The sequence below is a fragment of the Trifolium pratense genome, linkage group LG7, assembly GCF_020283565.1.
Source record: "Trifolium pratense cultivar HEN17-A07 linkage group LG7, ARS_RC_1.1, whole genome shotgun sequence".
Taxonomy (NCBI): Eukaryota; Viridiplantae; Streptophyta; class Magnoliopsida; order Fabales; family Fabaceae; genus Trifolium; species Trifolium pratense.
The window spans coordinates 28141570-28161572 of NC_060065.1; the positions used below are offsets into that span (position 1 = coordinate 28141570).

The window sequence follows — 20003 nt, forward strand, 5'->3', positions numbered from 1 at the left end:
TTGCAAAATCAAAATTGAAACTTCCATAAACTAAAAAACTCTAAACTTTGAACAAAATTTAACCATAACCAAAAATCAAAACTTTTGAACATAATTTAACCGGAAAATAAAATCTTTGAGTAAAAAGAAATTTATCAGAAGATGTATAAAATAAATATGACATCCTATTTTACTTTTATTTATTTCCTTTTCTTTGTTTCTTTATCTCTTCATCAATCATATTATCTCCCTCTCACTTCTATTGAACTCAGGAAAAATCAAAATAACATTAAATAAAAAGCTTCACCAACATGAAAAATAATGATAATCTTCAAGCTATTTTTACAGTCATAATTGTACCTATTTTTTTTCGAGATTTTGCTAAAATACCTGAATTAATTTGATGTTTCCTCACTTTATTATTATTATTATTATTATTATTATTATTATTATTATTATTATTACTCCCTCCGTCCCAAAAAAAAAAAGAACTATTTGACCACTATACGCACACCAATGCATAACTTTGATTACAAATATTTTTAATTGTGCATTAGTAAAAATTATAGAAATTTGATATTTTGAAAATATTCGTCGAAACAAATCAAACAAGATCTTATATGATAATATTTACATTTATATACTTGTAGAAAAATACGGTCAAAACAAGACATATGAATAGTGCATTTAGTCAAATGAGATCTTATAAAATGGAACGGAGGAAGTATTATTTTTATAAATAAAGGTTGAAGAATGAAGGAAAAATTATTTTATTTTTTTAAACAATATTTTCAGATGATTTGGATGAATGAACACTTAGGGTGCGTTTGATTTGCTAAGAAACAGGGAACTGGACAGGACAACTTTTGTTGTACCCTGTTTGATTTGAACCACGAGACAACTTTTTATCCACACTACAACTATAAAAATACCTAATGGGCAGTTAAATAAAATACTAAATCCGACATAAATGGACAATTAAAGAAAAACAGAGGGAATATTTAAATTTCCCGAGGTTCATTATTTTCATAAAGCAAAATAAAAATTACTGACTTAAGACTAATGAAAATAATATTAATAAGAGAGTATAATATTTAAAAATAATAGAAACACAATAAATAAATAAAAAAGTAAATATGACTCTATTGATTAAATCACGAGAATTAGTAAAGTTGGTGATAATAATAATAAATTTATCGATAATTGATGTTATTTTTATAAGGCAAATGCTAAATAGTGCCCCCGGGGTACTCTTTAAGCCCTTAAAAAGTTTCTTTAAATGGAATGCTTAAAGAGTGCCCCGGGGGCACTCGTTAGCAAGACCCTTTTTATAAATGAGTTTTTCTAGTATGTGCAATTTTAAACACGTTACGAAGTTCATTGTATAATTTATATTATATGCATAATTTTTTGATAAATAATTGTTGTTTTTTAATAAAAAGTTACTATTTTTAGTTGCTTTAAAATGTGTACCATTTATTAATCGTTAGTTGATTCAGTGGTGATTGGTACTGAACTTGTTAGGAATGATCACGATTCTATGTCAACAACTGCGATAGGGAGAGGACTGTAGCCAATTAATGTCAGAACTGACCCCGGAACCAGATTAAACTGGTGGTAAAAAAAAAGTGCGCCCTTTATAAATTCATCCCGTAAGAGAGAGAGAGAGTTTATTTATGTTTATTTTTTTGTAGATAGACGAAATGACAAAACCATTATAAATTCACACACTCGAGTAAAGGAGGCGGGATTCGAACCACGGCCATGACGTCTACCTAACAATTTTCGACATTTTAACTAATTGAGCTAGGTGCTGTGGACAAATTTATTTAGGTTTATCAAAGCATTTATTGTAAAGTATAGGAAAAAATATATAGTTAAAATAATTAGAATTATGTAGATTAAAAAAATTGATTGAAAATTAAAAAATGATCTTATATTAAAAGATAGAAGTAGTATTGTATTAAAAATTAAAAGAATTACTGGAAACAGAGAAAGTAAAAAAAATCACGGTTGAAAAAGTTTGAGGCCAAAAGGGAAAATATTCTGATATGGAAAGCTTAACATAAGCTCTATAGACCTTTTAATCTAAAGGCCCTTAACAGCTGCCCATTGGTGAGAGATATGATAGGCTCTCTCACCCTAGCATGAAAGTTCAAATTTTCATCTAACTCTTACAATAATTTCATTTCATTCAAACTTTCAAGCTATGTTCAGATCTAACAATATACTCTTTTACTCTTTGATTTACTAGAACAATACATATTGATGTAATGAAAGGAACAATAAATATTATTACAAAGCAAACAACCCTTAACCAGGGGTACATGAGAGAGCAAGGCACATGCACAAGCTGCCGTAATAAAAGAAAACAGAACAAATCACACGGGTCAAAACAAAACAATAAGACCCCAACAAACAACACTCATTTTTCGGATCCCTTTTCTGGGTTATCTTTATATTGCGTTTTGCACTTTTGCATATGTTAGATTTGTCTGATTTGGGGATTTAAGTTTGATAATGATTTATGTTTACATTAATTGTTTCTTGATTTTTAATTGAATTCCTGCAAGTAGTGTTTTTGTTGGTGATAGACTGATAGTGGGTGGGGGGACAAGAAGGAAGAAGAAAGAGAAGTGATGTGGTGTAGGAGATGTATAGTAAGATTTAATAGGATTGCAAAATCCAACCAATAATTCAAAGTGCTCTATGGTGGACAAGTTTATTACTTGACCGTACTAAATGCCACCTATTAATTAGGATGGATTGGGTTTGGTAAATACATCAGTAACTGTAACGTACATCTTCACCGAGTAATCAAGCACATTTAACAAATCATCAATTAATAATAATAACATTAAATTAATTTTTATAAAATAATTTTAAATAACTTTAAAATAAATTATATGTTCAAAATGTACGACAGAAACTTGTTTCCAAAATATTTTGAATATGATAATGTAACACTCATTCTACTTTTATGAATTGTCAATTGTCTCCACAAATCAGCCCAAATCTTTTTAGCTGTTTTGTTTTCACTCGCACATTTTCGGGAACTTCCCATAATGTCCAAAGAGTGATCCAAATCAAGCACGCTTTAGTGTAGAGTTCTTTTGAAATGTGCTACAAAAAATAAGATGCATCTTGTTTATATAGATAGTGTAATTCAATTCTTATAGGCCTTCCGTCAACTATACAGTCACATACCTACGCAACCTCATATGATAGTGTAACTCAATTCTCATATGAAGAAGGTGAATTTTTAAGGATGAGGCAATGAATTTGGTAATTATTGAATAGCATTGTCAATGGTGAATTCATTGGTGATCAAGATTGTTGGCATAACTCATGGTGGATGTTGGAGAAGAGAAAACGACATGATGAAAGCAGATGAAAAAAACACGTTTTGATGTGAGCTGATGAACAGAGAGAAGAGAGAAAGATCACAACTTTTGGGAAAAATTAGACGAGAGAGAGAGAATCACGTGAGGGAGGTGATAAAATTTGGGTTTTAATCAAAGCCGTTCATTTCAATCTAATCTAATGGTTTATTCTCACGTAAAAATACCATTCTCACAAATATGTCCTTATATATACTAGTGGCTAAACGGGCACGGTATGATCCATATTTTCTATTTTGCTAACCTATATATAAACTGTAAACAATGATTTTACTAAAAAATTGATTTTTATTCAATTCAATTTTTGCGTACTTTTAGTTTTCATTTAAATAAAAAATGTATTTTATGTGCATTGATCAACATAATAGGTAAAGAAACACCTTGATGGATTTAGAAGTACTCTCTCTGTCTAAAAACGGTTGAGAAAGGCTAAGGGAACGCGTTAGTACACCACGTCCTGAAACCGTTCTCATAGCCTATGGCAACGTTTTTTTTTTTTTTTTTTTGCATTTTTTTTTATACCGATGAGGGTGCATTACACAATGGCTTTTAGGCGTTGCTATAGAATGAAAATGTTATAATGAAAGAAAAATAATTTAATAATCAATTTTACTATATTTAAGAATGACTTCATGCAATTTTTCTTATTTAAAGGAGTACAAAGTAAACGTTGTTGATAGCATTATATATGGTTTTAAATTGTGGTCTGCATTTACAATTGCGGTGTGATCTTCAATTATGTGTATGACCACATCGTACCGCATCAGGAAGCCTGTCATTCAACCCATATGAACTCTCAAATATTCTCTTCTATTCCACGTTTCTTCAAACAATGAAACACTTTATCCTATCCTATATTCTTAAAAATTGTAAGCACATTACTTATAATGAAAATTGAAAAACTAAAAAGATCACAGTTTGGCCATCCTTTTTATATTCCCCTTGTTGTATTTGTTCTTGACTTCTGGCTTCAATGAGGACCTTAAACCAAGCCATCAGAAAAGAAGAAGAAAAAAAATTATATTCTTAATTTATGAACCAATCTTGAAAAAAAAAATATAAATATAGAAGAAAAATAAAAGTAGCAAAGTACACAAAAAGCAAAACACTATTTCTAAACTCTTTTTTTAATGTGTTATTTTTACAATTTTATGTTTATATTTGAAATTCCTGGCACGCGGTGGACAAGTGCTGTGACAAATGCTACAACAGTTGTATATATATATACTCTGGGGATACCAATCCATGAAGGAAATCCACTATCAACAGTATTAATTCAGAGCTAAACTCTCTCGTTTACAACTCCTCACTTAATCACTACCTGTGCTAACTTCTACCTAGGAACTCCTAGATATGAGACTCCTCTCACTTCCTCTCAATCACACAACCTGTGATTTAAATTCAGTAACAAACCAATTGTGAAGATACTCTTCAAAGACAAACCCTAACTCTATACTTCAAAGCTTAAGAGTAGGTTCACATAAACTAATAGCAACCTGTACTTAAAAGCTTAAGGTTACGATCATTGTTGAGGACAAAATCCTTATTTGATGTTTTAAAGATAACAAACATGTTAATTAATTTTAATTATGATTATCTTGTTATCTACTAATGTGTTTTGTGAGAAATGTTTCAACGATAATGATATCATCTGTCAAAGGTCTTGACTTAAATGATGAAGTGCTTCACAAATATATTATTCCTTTGCCTCATCAAAAGTGGTAACATTTTAAGGAAACACTTATGTAAGGAATATGCCAAACATGGCATAAATTGAATCATGGGCCATAAAGCCTTTTTGGACTAAAGTGATTAAAAGCCCCTTTGGACAAACAAAGGAAGCTTCCATCAATGATTGAAAAAGATTTGAAATTCAAATGAAAGCCACATCACACAATGATGCCTTGGACGAAAATTGGCCACCAAGGTGAAGTCACACCATAAGGCAAGATGTAGCAAGTCTCTTTCTCATCAAGGGAACATAGAGGGGACAAGAATCCAACAACATCCATCCCTTTGTGAAACAAAGGACATGAGTCACCAAAACAAGTACAATTGATCACATGATATTTTTTCCCACTTGCATACAAGTTGTCCAACCCTAAATTAGGAAAGATTCCTTCTTATGGACATATATGGGCCACGTAAATGCAATGGTTGCCATAGATTAAAAGTGAAGTGCAAATTGCCATAACGGTAATGTTACTGAAGCAACAATAACACACTATTCACAGCAAATTGACAGCACACCATTGTGACATGTCAAGTTGGATTTGAAATTCAAATCCCTCTCTCATACGCTCCTCCAAAGGTTATATTTGCCTATAAATACAATGGAGCTACATGAAGGAAAGATTAAGAGTTTGCAAAAATAATTAAATCATATACTTAGTTGAAGCAAAAATCAACAAGTCATAAACTCTTCAAAAGCAAAGCAAATCTTCAAAGATATTATTCATAAATTTGTGAAAAACAAATAGACAAAGCTTGCTATTATCAATCTCTCACTTGAGTTGATTTAACCCATATTCTCCACAAATATTGTAACCCTCTCAAGTCTTTCTTTCATGATAGATTGAGTGTTTGTGAGAAAGTCTTTTCGAGTAAAGAAAAACATTTTGAGTGAAAGTCTTTTCGAGTGAAGAAAAGCATTTGTGTAAAAGTCTTTTCGAGTGAAGAAAAACAGATTGTATTGATCCAGTTGTGATCAAGTTTTTGATGCGAAGCAGAAGGTTCTGATCTGAGCATTTTTAGTGGACAATCTCACAAGGATTGTGAGGACTGGACTAGCCCAAGTTGGGTGAACCAGGATAACTTCTGTGTGTTTTTCTCTTGGACTCTAAAATCCTTAAAACATACTAAACTAACTAACTGAGTAATACCAGAGTGCTCTGGGCCTTAAACATTTACTTATTCAGCAACTAACCCAGTATTTATATTGTTCATTTATATTTTATTATTGCTAACTATATTTCTTTTCATTTTGTTAATTGTTAACTAACCAATTAAAAGAAATATTGTCTTGAGTTATTTTAAACTAACAAAAAAGAATTTTAAAAAGGGTCACAATTCAAACCCCCCTTTCTTGTGACATTTATTGCTACTTCAATCACACACTACCTAACCTCCTTGATTAAAAGCTTTGGAGTTAGTACACAAATTACAACTCAAACACAGTCCTAAGCTTGCATCAAAGTGAAGCAAGAAAGACACACAATTAAATGAAGAACTCTCTAAACCCTAAAAATACACGCTTTAGTAAACACGACTTAGATCCTTGAATTCTTTTTTTTTTAGGTTTAGGTCTTCACACATATATATAGCCTTGTGTAGTCTTGGTCCGCAAGTAAAAGTCTTCAAATATTTGACTGGAATCTTCAATGGCCAGCTCACAAGATTTGCTTGAAAATAATTCTTCAACAAAGTATTCACTCCCAAAAAAAATATTTCTTTGAGATAAGATTTACTCCAAAAAAAATATTTCTTCAACAAAAATATTTGATGTAAAAATATTGAAACATATTTTTGTAACAAATAAAACAAATCGCCTTTTAAATAAATTGTAGTGGAAGGCGCGTTTAGCTTGCTGGTTAAGCACGAACATATTTGTAAATCAAATCTTCAAAAGATATAAAAACAGAGCATTAACGCGCGCAGCTTCAGGAGACACATGTTGTACAAACATGCTACAACATCTTGGTCCAACATTTGGCTATTGTTGTTTTTGCAAAATTGTAGCCAACATTCAAAACCCAACAATATTGTAGTATTTTCTTTGTCACGTTTAGTTTGGAACTCTTATTTATCATGATGACCACATTAACTTTCACTATGTGATGATATCATGTTCCTTTGAAATTGGATATAATATTTAATATTGGTTAAATTTAATACGTGTCTTTAATACACTTGTTAATGAGTACTCTTTGTTAATGTACTATAGATAGATAGTAATTTTATATTAAAAATGTGTATTTTGTTCAAGATATTACTATTTAAAATTACTACTGTAAAAAAAATTACTATTTAAAATAACCTAAGGGCACGTGTTAACATGATCCTTTAAGATTTTAAGAAAAATAGTAGAATAATCAAAGTTGAACTTTTAAAATTAATAGATACATTATTGCTTAAAAAAATTTAATAGATACATGAAGTTTCAAATAAAATTGTATTTGTACGTTGACCATTGGCAATCATTACAACCGATTTGCATTCCCCTTAGTATTACATGTATAGCCTTCAACATTTAGGGTTGCCTTTCACATATCTTCAAGAGGACATGAATGAAAAATTCAAACACAATTGATTTCAATTAAAAAACAATTGAACAAATTAGTATGATAATTAAAATACCGTATTTGAATTTTCTTTTGCTGCACTCTCGACATATGCTACTCCTACGACGTACTTTTAGAGTTTAGGTGTTCAAAATACCATAGTATATTTGACACAATTGAACAAAATTAGTGTCCATATTACGGAGTTTTGGTTCACCTGTAATCACAAATAGATAAATATGCACAAATGAAATTAATTTTTAAAAAGAGAGTCTTCAAAATGAAAACTTGAAACAATTTAGAAGAATGATGAAAACCTGCAGAAAGAAAGGAAAAGATAAATGATGATGGTTTTTTATTCTCACACCAAATGTATTGCTATTGGAATGCATGATCAAAGAAGAAAAAATGCATATAAAGTAAAAGTAAAATAAAGGAAAATATTATTTTAACCTTATCATCCATATTGATCATGTAATTAGCCTAATTACCTATTTTTAAATTTGAGAATTACCCAAACAATTCAAATAGAAGATGCCAACATCTTTCCTCCAAAAAATCACAGTTCCGAACACGATCAAAATTGAAACATATATGAGAACAACCCACTTGGGGTTGGTCGAGTGGTGTTGGCTTTGGCCCTTGGAGTATGCTCCTCTCAAGGTCTCAGGTTCGATTCCCACTGGTGCCAATTTCGGTGGGCTAAGTCCATACAGAGCAAAAAAAACTCTGGCTTTAAATGGGGCCCCCGCAAGTGGGCGGTGAGATTGGTCCCCTTGGATTAGTCGGTCCTAAGGCCGGATACCAAGTTTTCAAAAAAAAGAAACATATATGAGAACTCCCTCTAATAATGCACCAAGCATATATCACAAGTCATGATATCACCACCATACCAAATGTACAAAAATGCAATATTATGTAATAACACTGATACAAATTAAATGAAGCATCCCAAAGATACACATTTTTTTTAAAGAGATAGAAACAAAAAACTGATTGAAGTGTTCGATAAAATTATAATTGAAAACAAACTCATTAATAAAGAAAGAATATATAGAACACGAGAAACCACTATACTTTCTTTATTTAAATAAATAAAGAAAGTGTTCTATAACATGTTACTAAACTATCAAATCTATAGATAGATATATAAAAACTAAATTTAAATTGACCTTTGTTGAACCAACAATATATCTTCATCGATCTGCACCTATTATTTCATATTTTTCTCCTATTGTATCTCTTCTTCTTCTTCTTATTCTTCTTCTTCTTCAATCTGTTTTTCTTAGAGACACAACCATTTATTTCTCTCAATGTTTACTTCATTGGGCATCTATGAATTAAAATCAAGAATAGAGATTAATAATGAAATTGATTAACAAACAATAAGAAAAATAATAATAAAGAATAGACATTATTAATGAAACTATATGACCGTTCAAAAAAAAACTATATGAATTAACATGAGTATCCATCAATGTTCATCAATTATCCTTATTAATTAAACCTTTACCAATCACCACATCTCTCTTCCAATTTTAACCCATGCCTTTAAGAAAAAACAGAAACGTAAAAAAATTAATAAAAAACTTGAATCGATGATCATTGAATCATCTTGCATAAACTTTGAAAAGATAAAGAAAACTACAAAAATTGTTAAGTGGCGGTTGGAAGATAAAAAAATAAATTGAAGGGAAGTTATAATTATTTTTGTCATGACATAGATGTAATTGTTGTGAAGGGTATTTTTGGAAGAAAAATAGACTACACTAAATTTAAAGTTTTCCCTTTATTATTGTTATAGATTATATATATATATATATATATATATATATATATATATATATATATATATATATATATATATATATATATATATATATATATATATATATATATATATATATATATATATATATATATATATATATATATAGGGGTTTTCTAACTTAGACCCTAGTTAGGTCTAAGTTAGCAAGGTGCACCTTTTCAATTGGACAAAAATACCCATTCTTTTTAATTAATTAACCAAAATACCCATCAATGGACGCGGATCCAGTGTCGCGCGCGTACCGAAGGACCATGGTTACAGACCGTTGATTTCCATCAGACAGCCAAGATCTGATCTCATCAAGACTGTCTGATCAATCCGACAGCCCAGATCATCCTGATCCATCAGATTCCAGCGCGTGCGCCACACTGGATTACACCCTGGAGAGAGAAAAATTTGCTTTTTAAAAGTAGGACACGTGTCACACAATAGTTGGCTGGACGTGATTTTTGTTTATTTAATACTTTGAACTCAATTATTTCGTTGTAAATTAATTTTTTATTTTTTTTTATACCAAAATTCATAATTTTTTTTTTCTACAAATAGAGACTTGGTTCGTTTGATTTGGACACCGAAAAAAAAATGCAATTTTTCACTACCTTAATCTCATTTTTTGTCTACTAAATACGTTACTTGTGTGTTGTAATTTAACACGCACCACTCAACCAACTCACTGAAACCATTATACCAGGAAAATAGTAGATAATATTCTGGAACTTTTGGTATATTTTATGAAATTTTTGGAGACCTGAAACTATTTTTAGTTAATTAAATGAGATAAAACGGTAATTAAAAACTAGTGTTTGCTTCTGAAACCATTTTACTGGTAGAATGGTTGCACATAGTTGTATTCTGAAACCATTTTACTGGTAGAATGGTTTCAATGAGTAATTTATTAATTGTGTTTGCTTCTGAAACCATTTATCTGGTACAATGGTTTCAGAGAGTTGTAATCTGAAACCATTTTGCTGGTAGAATGGTTTCAGTAAGTTGATTATTAGTTATTTGCTTCTGAAACCATTTAGCTTGTAGAATGGTTGCACATAGTTGTATTCTGAAACCATTTTACTGGTAGAATGGTTTCAGTGAGTAATTTATTAATTGTGTTTGCTTCTGAAACCATTTATCTGGTACAATGGTTTCAGAGAGTTGTAATCTGAAACCATTTTGCTGGTAGAATGGTTTCAGTGAGTTGATGTAAGGTAGTGAAAAATGAGATTAAGGTAGTGAAAAATTGGGTTTTTTTTTCTGTGTTCAAATCAAACGAACCAAGTCTCTATTTGTAGAGAAAAAAAATTTATGAATTTTGGTATAAAAAAAAAAAATAAAAAATTAATTTACAACGAAATAATTGAGTTCAAAGTATTAAATGGAAAAAAATCACGCCCAGCCGATCAGACAGCGACACGTGTCCTGCTTTTAAAAAGTAGATTCTTCTCTCCAGGGTGTAATCCAGTGTGGTGCACGCGCTGGAATCTGATGGATTCGGATGATCTGGGCTGTCTGATTGATCAGACAGTCTTGATGAGATCAGATCTTGGCTGTCTGATGGAAATCAGCGGTCTGTAATTATGGTCCTTCGGTACGCGCGCGACACTGGATCCGCGTCCATTGATGGTAATTTGGTTAATTAATTAAAAAGAATGGGTATTTTTGTCCAACTGAAAAGGTGCACCTTGCTAACTTAGACCCAACTCGGTCTAAGTTAGCAGCCCCCATATATATATATATATATATATATATATATATATATATATATATATATATATATATATATATATATATATATATATATATATATATATATATATATATATATATATATATAGGGGATACTTCAAGTGAGAGGAGTAGTTATTGTGAGAGATGAGAGGATATAATATTAACCGTCAAATGAAAATCAACGATCGAGATTAAATTAAATCTTTAAACCAAGCAAGCATGTGATAACTGTTCACACAATTACTCTAAAAAAAACCATGTCTCTTCTTCTTCTTCTTCTTCTTCTTCTTCTTCTTCTTCTTCTTCTTCTTCTTCTTCTTCTTCTTCTTCTTCTTCTTCTTCTTCTTCCGTTTCTCTTCTCAGTTCTCCCAATTATCTCAGGTCTAAAACTACCATGACTTCAATTTGCTTCAAATCGAAATTGGACTGGAAATAATTCTAAATCAATAGCACATCAAATAATCCCAATTGATCAAACCTCCATCTATGTTTTAAAAGTAGAAGAATCTATGTTTTTCTACTGAATAATTATGAGAATATGGCAAAAGTATTGTTTGCAGAAGCAGTGTTTGAAACTAAATAGGGAACTGAATGTTTTTATTCTCTCTGTCTATCGCATAACAAAAAAAAAAGGAATTAGAACAAAAAGGAAACGGGTGACCTAAGCAAATAGAACCAAATTAAAGATCAATATTTCATTATTTGGTTAATTCATGAATAAAGAAAAAGAAATTCAATGTTGATTGAAACACATGGTTGCAAAATTGGGTTTATGCAAATGGAGATGTGTATTGCCGATTTGCGATGTACAGTAATCGAAGAAAACAAGGATGAAAGGGAGAAGAATCTAGTGCACGCGTTGATCTTAGCAAAGTTGGTTTATTTTAATCCAATGGTTGTCAATGAGTTCCCTCATCTCTCACAATAACTACTCCTCTCACTTGAAGTATCCCCTAGGTTTATCTTCGTCCCCCACCCCAAAACTGACCCACAACACAGCGCCCATTCGCTTCGCACGCGGGAAGGCTACAAAGTTCAGTTCATGAGACCGCGGCGGAGTGGAGCAGCCGCGACACGAAGTTCCTTACCTTAGCTGGATCTCGCTAGTGCCACCTAAATGGTAAGTAGGAGACAGATGTGTGACGTTTAGAGTTGTCGTTCGTGCACCTGTCTCCAATGGAAGAATGAGTGATCCGTTCCCCTGCGATATATATATATACGAGCACGTGGCAATGGATTAAGACTTACAAGGTGTGACATCCTTAGCACGTCTTATATTCTCTTTGATGTGATTATGCTACTCATCTAAAAAAAATGAATTACCCTAAATTTTCATAATCAAATTTCTAATTTAATGGTCCTAAAACGTTACGGGATAATATTGACCACTTATACATAAAAATTATTATAACAATAGTTTATCTCATATTTTATCAATATTTTATAACAAATTTTTAAATATTTTATTATAAATAAATTTTCTAACTTATTTTTTTTATAGAATAAAATTATTGATATTTTATTCAATAAATTTTCTAACTTAATGACAAACTTAAATATCGAATAAAAATCAATTGACTCGTTCGCACGGGTCTCTAGTATATTTCGAAAACATTGAACATTTTTTAATTGTTAAGGTCAATAAAAATATCTCTAAGTAAATAAGCAGTAATTTATCACTCATGTAACTATGCATTCAATCTTCCACATAGTACCTTAGTTTGGGTTCTAATACAAGAAAATCCAAATTCATGAAACTCCTTTTACTATTTTCTCTTACTTTCTCCTTTATCAGTTAACCAATATAGAAGAGTTCAAGCATATGAAAGACTCGGACAAATAAAAAGCATGTGAAAGACAGGTGAGCAAGTGGGTTTTTATATAGAGACCCATTTTTTCCACCGACTCTTGGGCACATTCTACGAAATTATCAAAATATTATTATCCGCTACACTGCTACTTAGGTAATGGACACCCCTCAAAACACCCTACCTTTATAACGTCGCTATTTAAATAGCGGACGTTATTTTTCAAAATTTCTAATTTTTATAACGTCCGGGTAAAATTGAAAAGTCGTAGGACGTGCGAGCAACCGGTAGGGTGGCAAAAGTAACTCACTTTATATATACCATAGAATAATCTGTGTAGTAATTCAAATGGTAATTTACAGAAACTAAGATGAAGTGAACTAGTGAAGCAATCCATCTAGGTTTATCTCATAATTGTTGAAGAAAAAAAATACACGAAGCATAAGCAAACTGAACTAGGCTTATCTCTAATTCTCTGTCAAGCAACATTTTTCTTTTAAAAACAGACAATAATGTATCTATAGATAAACAAGACAGTGAATTACTGCAAAGAGCAGAATTGTCACTCTAACGTAAATGAGGAGAAACATAAAACATATTAGCATAACTTAATTGAACTACCCTACTGAGATAAAAACTTAGTTAACTCAATTTGCAGGTTTATTTTCAATAAAAACCCTACACAAATTCTGTATAAAAGTTCATCAGTGACTTATTTTGTACCACAAAAAATGAGGCATGAAAATCAACTATCAGAGGAATTCAGCAAAGTTTTGTAAGTTTTCAAAACTCAATTTGCTTAGATTTCCATATCATTTAGCTCTCCGTTGTAACATGCATATGAAAAGGCCATCAACCACGGGTTATGAGCAACATTCAACCCCATCTAATAAAGAGGAAAACTGTAACAGTTGATCCCTCAACATAAATCTCATCATTGATGCAATTTAAGAAACCCAACAGTAAGAGACAAAACAGGTATAAGCAATTAACAACAACAAACAACAAAACATTCTGATGGAAAAATAGTATCCAATCCAATTTGACTAAAGATCATCCCGAAGTTAAATTTAACCCTATAAATTACCGCAGACAAGTTGTATGAGAAGGCAAAAGTCAATTAATTGATTGCATTAAAAATAAATAAATAAAGAAACCCCATTTAAAGAGCAATGCTACAGCAGCCGGATAGAAATCTTCATTCAAACAATGATAGCTCCGATAACACCAGCTCCAACAGTCTTCCCTCCTTCTCTAATAGCAAACCTCATTCCTTGTTCAATAGCCACGGGAACAATTAGCTCAACCACCATCTTAACACGATCACCAGGCATCACCATCTTTGACTCCTCATCTTTATCATTCATAATAGACGTAACTTTTCCGGTAACATCGGTAGTTCTCATATAAAACTGAGGCCTATAACCAGCAAAGAAAGGTGAGTGTCTTCCACCTTCTTCCTTCTTTAAAACATACACAATAGCACTAAACTTAGAGTGGGGAGTAATAGTTCCAGGCTTAGCCAAAACCATTCCTCTCTCAATATCATCCTTCTGAACACCTCTCAGCAACAACCCCACGTTGTCGCCGGCCATAGCATCATCCAAAATCTTTTGGAACATTTCCACTCCTGTCACTGTTGTGCTCCTTGTGTTCCTCAAACCAACAAGGTCAACTACATCACCAACTTTAACGGTCCCTCTTTCGATTCTCCCGGTGGCAACTGTTCCACGACCGGTGATTGAAAACACATCCTCAACGGCAAGCAAAAAGGGGAGATCCGTTTGACGTTGAGGAATTGGTATGTATTTGTCAACTTCGTCCATGAGCTGGTAAATCTTATCCACCCACTTGTTATCGCCACGTTTAAGTGTAGGATTTGCCATCAATGCTTCTAAAGCCAAGAGCGCGGAACCAGAAACAATCGGAATGTCATCACCAGGAAACTCATAAGATGAGAGAAGCTCCCGAACTTCAAGGTCCACAAGTTCAAGAAGCTCCTCATCATCCACTTGGTCCTGCTTGTTCAAAAACACAACCACACTCGGAACACCGACCTGACATATCATCAACCAGTAAAAAAAACATACATTATAATTATTGAAATCAACCAATCGAATACTACCATTACCATACATAACAATAACCATCAAAATTGATAGAGAAACTCTGTACCTACCTACCAACCAATCTATTACTACTATACTACAAAAATATGGTTAAATTCCACACATCTATTATCTGTTGGAACTTTTCATCACTACATTAATTAATTAATTAATTAATAGTGTAAGAAAGAAATCATTACTAAAATTGAAATTGAAATTAAAATAAAGAAACTATTATTAAGATACCTGTTTGGCGAGAAGGATGTGTTCTTTGGTTTGAGGCATGGGACCATCAGCACCGGAGACAACGAGGATAGCGCCGTCCATTTGAGCAGCACCGGTGATCATATTCTTAACATAATCAGCGTGACCAGGGCAATCAACATGAGCATAGTGACGAGTTTCGGTTTCATATTCAACAGTAGCAGTATTAATAGTAATACCACGAGCACGCTCTTCAGGAGCAGCGTCAATTTCATCGTATTTTTTAGGGGCGCTGTTACCTAGAGAAGCAAGAGCCATAGTAAGAGCAGCAGTTAAAGTGGTTTTACCATGGTCGACGTGACCAATTGTACCGATGTTCAGATGAGGTTTTTTGCGCTCGAATTTGCCACGTGCGGCACGAACGGTGAAACGACGTTGGTGGTTTGAGTAATGGGAAGTGGGAGTTAAGTGGAGGATTGTGGATGGGTTGAGGAATGATGAAGTGAGACGAGTTAGGGTTAGTTTGGGGGGGTTTGTGGTGGAACGGGTGGAAGCGGAAGCAGCGATGAAAGTGTGGGAGTTTGGTGAGTGAGAGGGGGTTAGTTTAAGTTTGGAGGAAGTAGATGATGAAGAAATTGAAATTGCCATGGTTAAAGAAGAAGAAGAAGAAGAAAGAAATTGAGTGGGAATTTGGGAGTGAAGAGAGAAAAGAGGATTTGTTATGTTATCTCTCTGTGTGTGTGTGTGTGGACGAAGAAATGAATGATAACCTCTTATCAATTCAATTGTGTTATCCTTACTTTTGGAGTCACTCGCCGCGCCCTCTCAGATTACATTTTCATTATGTTGATATTTCTTTGACACTTCAATTCATAATCGTCTACGGGTTTAGTATTTATTTATTTTTTCTTTCTTTCAAACATGTCTTTTATATTTACAAGCTCCCAGTCAGACTCGTTTCGTGTTTTATTATGCAAATTTATGTAAAAAAAAAATCTTATGTTTCTTATATAAGGGAATAAGTGAATAAGTGAAATTAAACATTCAAAACATTTGAAAATCGTTCAATGTTTCTTATAAAAAATATTTATTTTCCTTACTGTTTGAATTTTTCTATATAATATATAATGATACAAACTTAATTTTGTGATTTGATTATAATTGGGCTTAAATGCAGTTTTAGTTCCCATATTTTATAAAAAGTGCAATTTTGGTTCCTATATTTTGTTTTGGCAATTTCATTCCCTATTTTACAAAATGCACAATTTTGATTATAAAAAAAAAAAAATGCACAATTTTGGTTCGCCTATTTTAAAAAACTAGTCATCATGCCCGTGCGTTCGCACAGATCAATAATTGTACATCGATTATATTATATATCAATAGACTAATAAACAAAGTAATTTATACGCATAGAAACCAAAAATACTTAGTCAATTATATTATTGACATTGTCTGATATATTTTCACCAACTTATGTAAACATGAAAGTACAAACAATCTTACAAAATTTGGAACATTTATTTATAAACTATATTTGAAGTGGTATTTATAAGGTTGTCATCATCATCAACGACTAAAATTTTCAAACCATTTTTCGATGTGACTCTTGACACAACAACTAATAACTGACTATGTAAAAATACTGATTGCGAAAGTAAATAGATCACAATGAAGTTTAATCATGTCACCGACGACAATTCTTCGCGCCGCCACCATTCTTTTCCATTCGCCACCAATCTTAAAATATATGAGAACACAATTCTATATGTCCCACAGTCATCAACAATATTAATTGTAGTAATTTTCTTCTCAAAAGCTTATAACTACAGCAAACCTATCTTTTATAAAAGGCTTAACTATACATTTAGTCTCTTACGTTTATTTTAGGTTTCAATTTGGTCCCTTACGTTTAAAAAGTATCAATTTGGTCTCTTACGTTTAAAAAGTATCAATTTGGTCCCTTACGTTTATTTTAGGTTTCAAGTTAGTCATTTCCGTCAATTTTGTTACAATTGCAGCCAATTTGCATATGTGGACTGACACGTGGCACTTGGACACGCTGACATGTGTACTGTTCAAAAGGTGTTAGTGACAAAACTAACGGAAACGACTAACTTGAAACCTAAAATAAACGTAAGAGACCAAATTGAAACCTAAAATAAAAGTAAGGGACCAAATGTGTAGTTAAGCCTTTATAAAATTATACCAAATTGTCATCTTCCGGTATATATCAGAATATCCCAAGTCCCGATAGAGATGTTGTAAAAATCCTTTAAAGCATACCAGTCATGCGTTAAATAAATATTCTTGTTTATTTTTCGACTAATACTTCGAATTGATTCCCAAATGGGTCTACCAAATTTGCAAAACGATAATGAAAATTAGCAGAAAAATCTCGAAAGCATCAACACCCTATAAACGCAACATACAACAGAAATAAGAATCACATTATTTTGCAAATTACAAACAAAAAACCGTATATTCATAAATTTAGAACTACACTAACTTCAGTTACGCTAAACTCAACGTAGTAGGTCTGATATCTAATCTGCAGTTCATTAATAAGCTTATTCTGATCAGATTGGGATTCAAAGGACCTATATATATATATATATATATATATATATATATATATATATATATATATATATATATATATAGGGGAGGGATCAAATTACACCGGTGTAACATTTGAGTAATGTTACACCGCTCAATAACGCTTTAACGGATACAAATTTTACAAAATTCACCACTGGATTGAAAGCTTATATCGTATAGATCATCTATGTTGAATTGTATAAAAATCTAAAATCGTTTGATATGTTTTTGAGATAGATCAAGATTAACGGTATTCAATAACAACGCATAAACCATTAATCTTCATCGGTCTCAATAACATATCAAACGATTTTAGATATTTTGTAAAATTTAACATGGATGATCTATACGATATAAGCTTTCAATCCAACGGTGGATTTTGTAAAATTTGTATTCGTTAAAGCGTTATTGAGCGGTGATGACATGCGTCATTACATGAAAATAAAGACCAATTGCAAGTGTTTTTAGAAGAATTGTGACCTATTTCATGGAGGAATAATGCACTAGTTTGAGGATATTTGTAAAGGAAGAAAGTAGCTGAAGAATTCAGAAAAATCAACCCAAGTCCCTGTTTTCACGCCCCAGACGAAATTCTTCGTGCCTGGGGCGAAATTCTCCTGCAAAAAATCATCAAGACTGCTGTTTTCACGCCCCAGGCGAAATTTCTTGTGCCTGGGGCGAAATTTTCATCAGAAAATCATGCCAGCTGTTGTTTTAGTGCCTGGGGCGAAATTTCTGTGCCTGGGCAAAATTTCTGTGCCTGGGGCGAAAATCTCATTTATTGGCCTCCGTTATAAAAGGAAATGGTAGATATGATACCAGGGATCGAAAAATAGCATTGGAAACATCAATTTTGAGAACTTTTGAAGATCAAAGAGCTTGGAGACAAGGATTTGAAGGTGGAAACACATCAAGATCATCTTGTAATCATGCTTTCTTTCATTTCTTTGATTGTAATGTCTTTTATTACTATGTGTAACTAAATTCCCATGATTAGTCCTTAGGGGATTCTGATTTCTATTTCTCTTGAACAATGTGATTATCATATGATATGATCAATGAATTACGAAGTTAGTTTCTTCAATTATTCCTTGTGCTTAATGCTTTGCATGACTTGATCAATTGTGTAATGATTTCAATTATTTGTTTTACTATGACTATAGGAATGAATGATCGATCTAGGAATGATTGATCAATTAACTTTCACTTAAGACATTTCGGATCATTAATTGAGATTAAAAGATTAAAGTTTGTAAACCTCAATTGATCATAGATTACCTAAGACATTGGGAATCGATGATCAAGGGAGAGAATTATGTTACCAAGACATTGAGCATAATCAATTTTGATTTAATCTAATCGTGAAACTAAATTGAGTAATTTGTAATCATACATGAAATTACCAAGAGAAGTAGTAATTAGATGAACCAAAAGGATCAATCGATTTTCTCCTATTGATTTTAATCTTAAGTTATTTCTAATTCTTGTGATCGAAATTTGAATCAACAAAATTACCACCATTTTTACATTTAAATTTATATGTTTAAATATGAATTCAATTCGTTTTTTAATTACAACAATGCCTGTGGAAAGAACGATTTTTATACTACTTGACGGCTATTTGTACACTTGCAAATTATTCATCAAGTTTTTGGCGCTGTTGCCGGGGATTGTTGATTGATTCAACAAGGCAATTGAACCATACTTAGTAATTTTTACTGTTTTAATTTTTGTTTCTTTTTATCATTTTCATGTTATTCTTGTATATTTAAAATTTTCTCTTCATGTCTTCTTTAATTTTCTTTGCTACTGAAAATTTTCTCTAAGTTTTGTAGCAATGAAATGGATTGATAACAGATTGGTTGATAACAAAGAAATAAATATCATTTATTATCAACTATGTTTACTATCTTATGAACAAGAGAGGTTGGATGCAAAGATTTCAAGAAGATTGAAGGTGAGAAGTGATTCTTGTGGGTCGCATCATCACAATGACAATTGTGAGGAGTCTTGTTTAAAGGACGAAGAACATCAAGGGATTAAGATTGATTTCAACTCTCAACTCGAAA

The 20003-nt window shown here is 31.9% G+C and overlaps 1 protein-coding gene across 1 annotated transcript; it reads right to left on the reverse strand.

The window, feature by feature from the left end:
* Positions 1–13984: 13984 nt before the first annotated feature.
* Positions 13985–16269, reverse strand: LOC123895505 (elongation factor Tu, chloroplastic). Its single transcript, XM_045945877.1, has 2 exons — positions 15376–16269; positions 13985–15078 (listed from the first exon to the last, which is right to left on the reverse strand). The coding sequence occupies exons 1-2, from the start codon at positions 15979–15981 to the stop codon at positions 14224–14226; spliced, it is 1461 nt and encodes a 486-aa protein (XP_045801833.1). The 5' UTR covers positions 15982–16269; the 3' UTR covers positions 13985–14223.
* Between the last annotated feature and the right edge of the window lie 3734 nt (positions 16270–20003).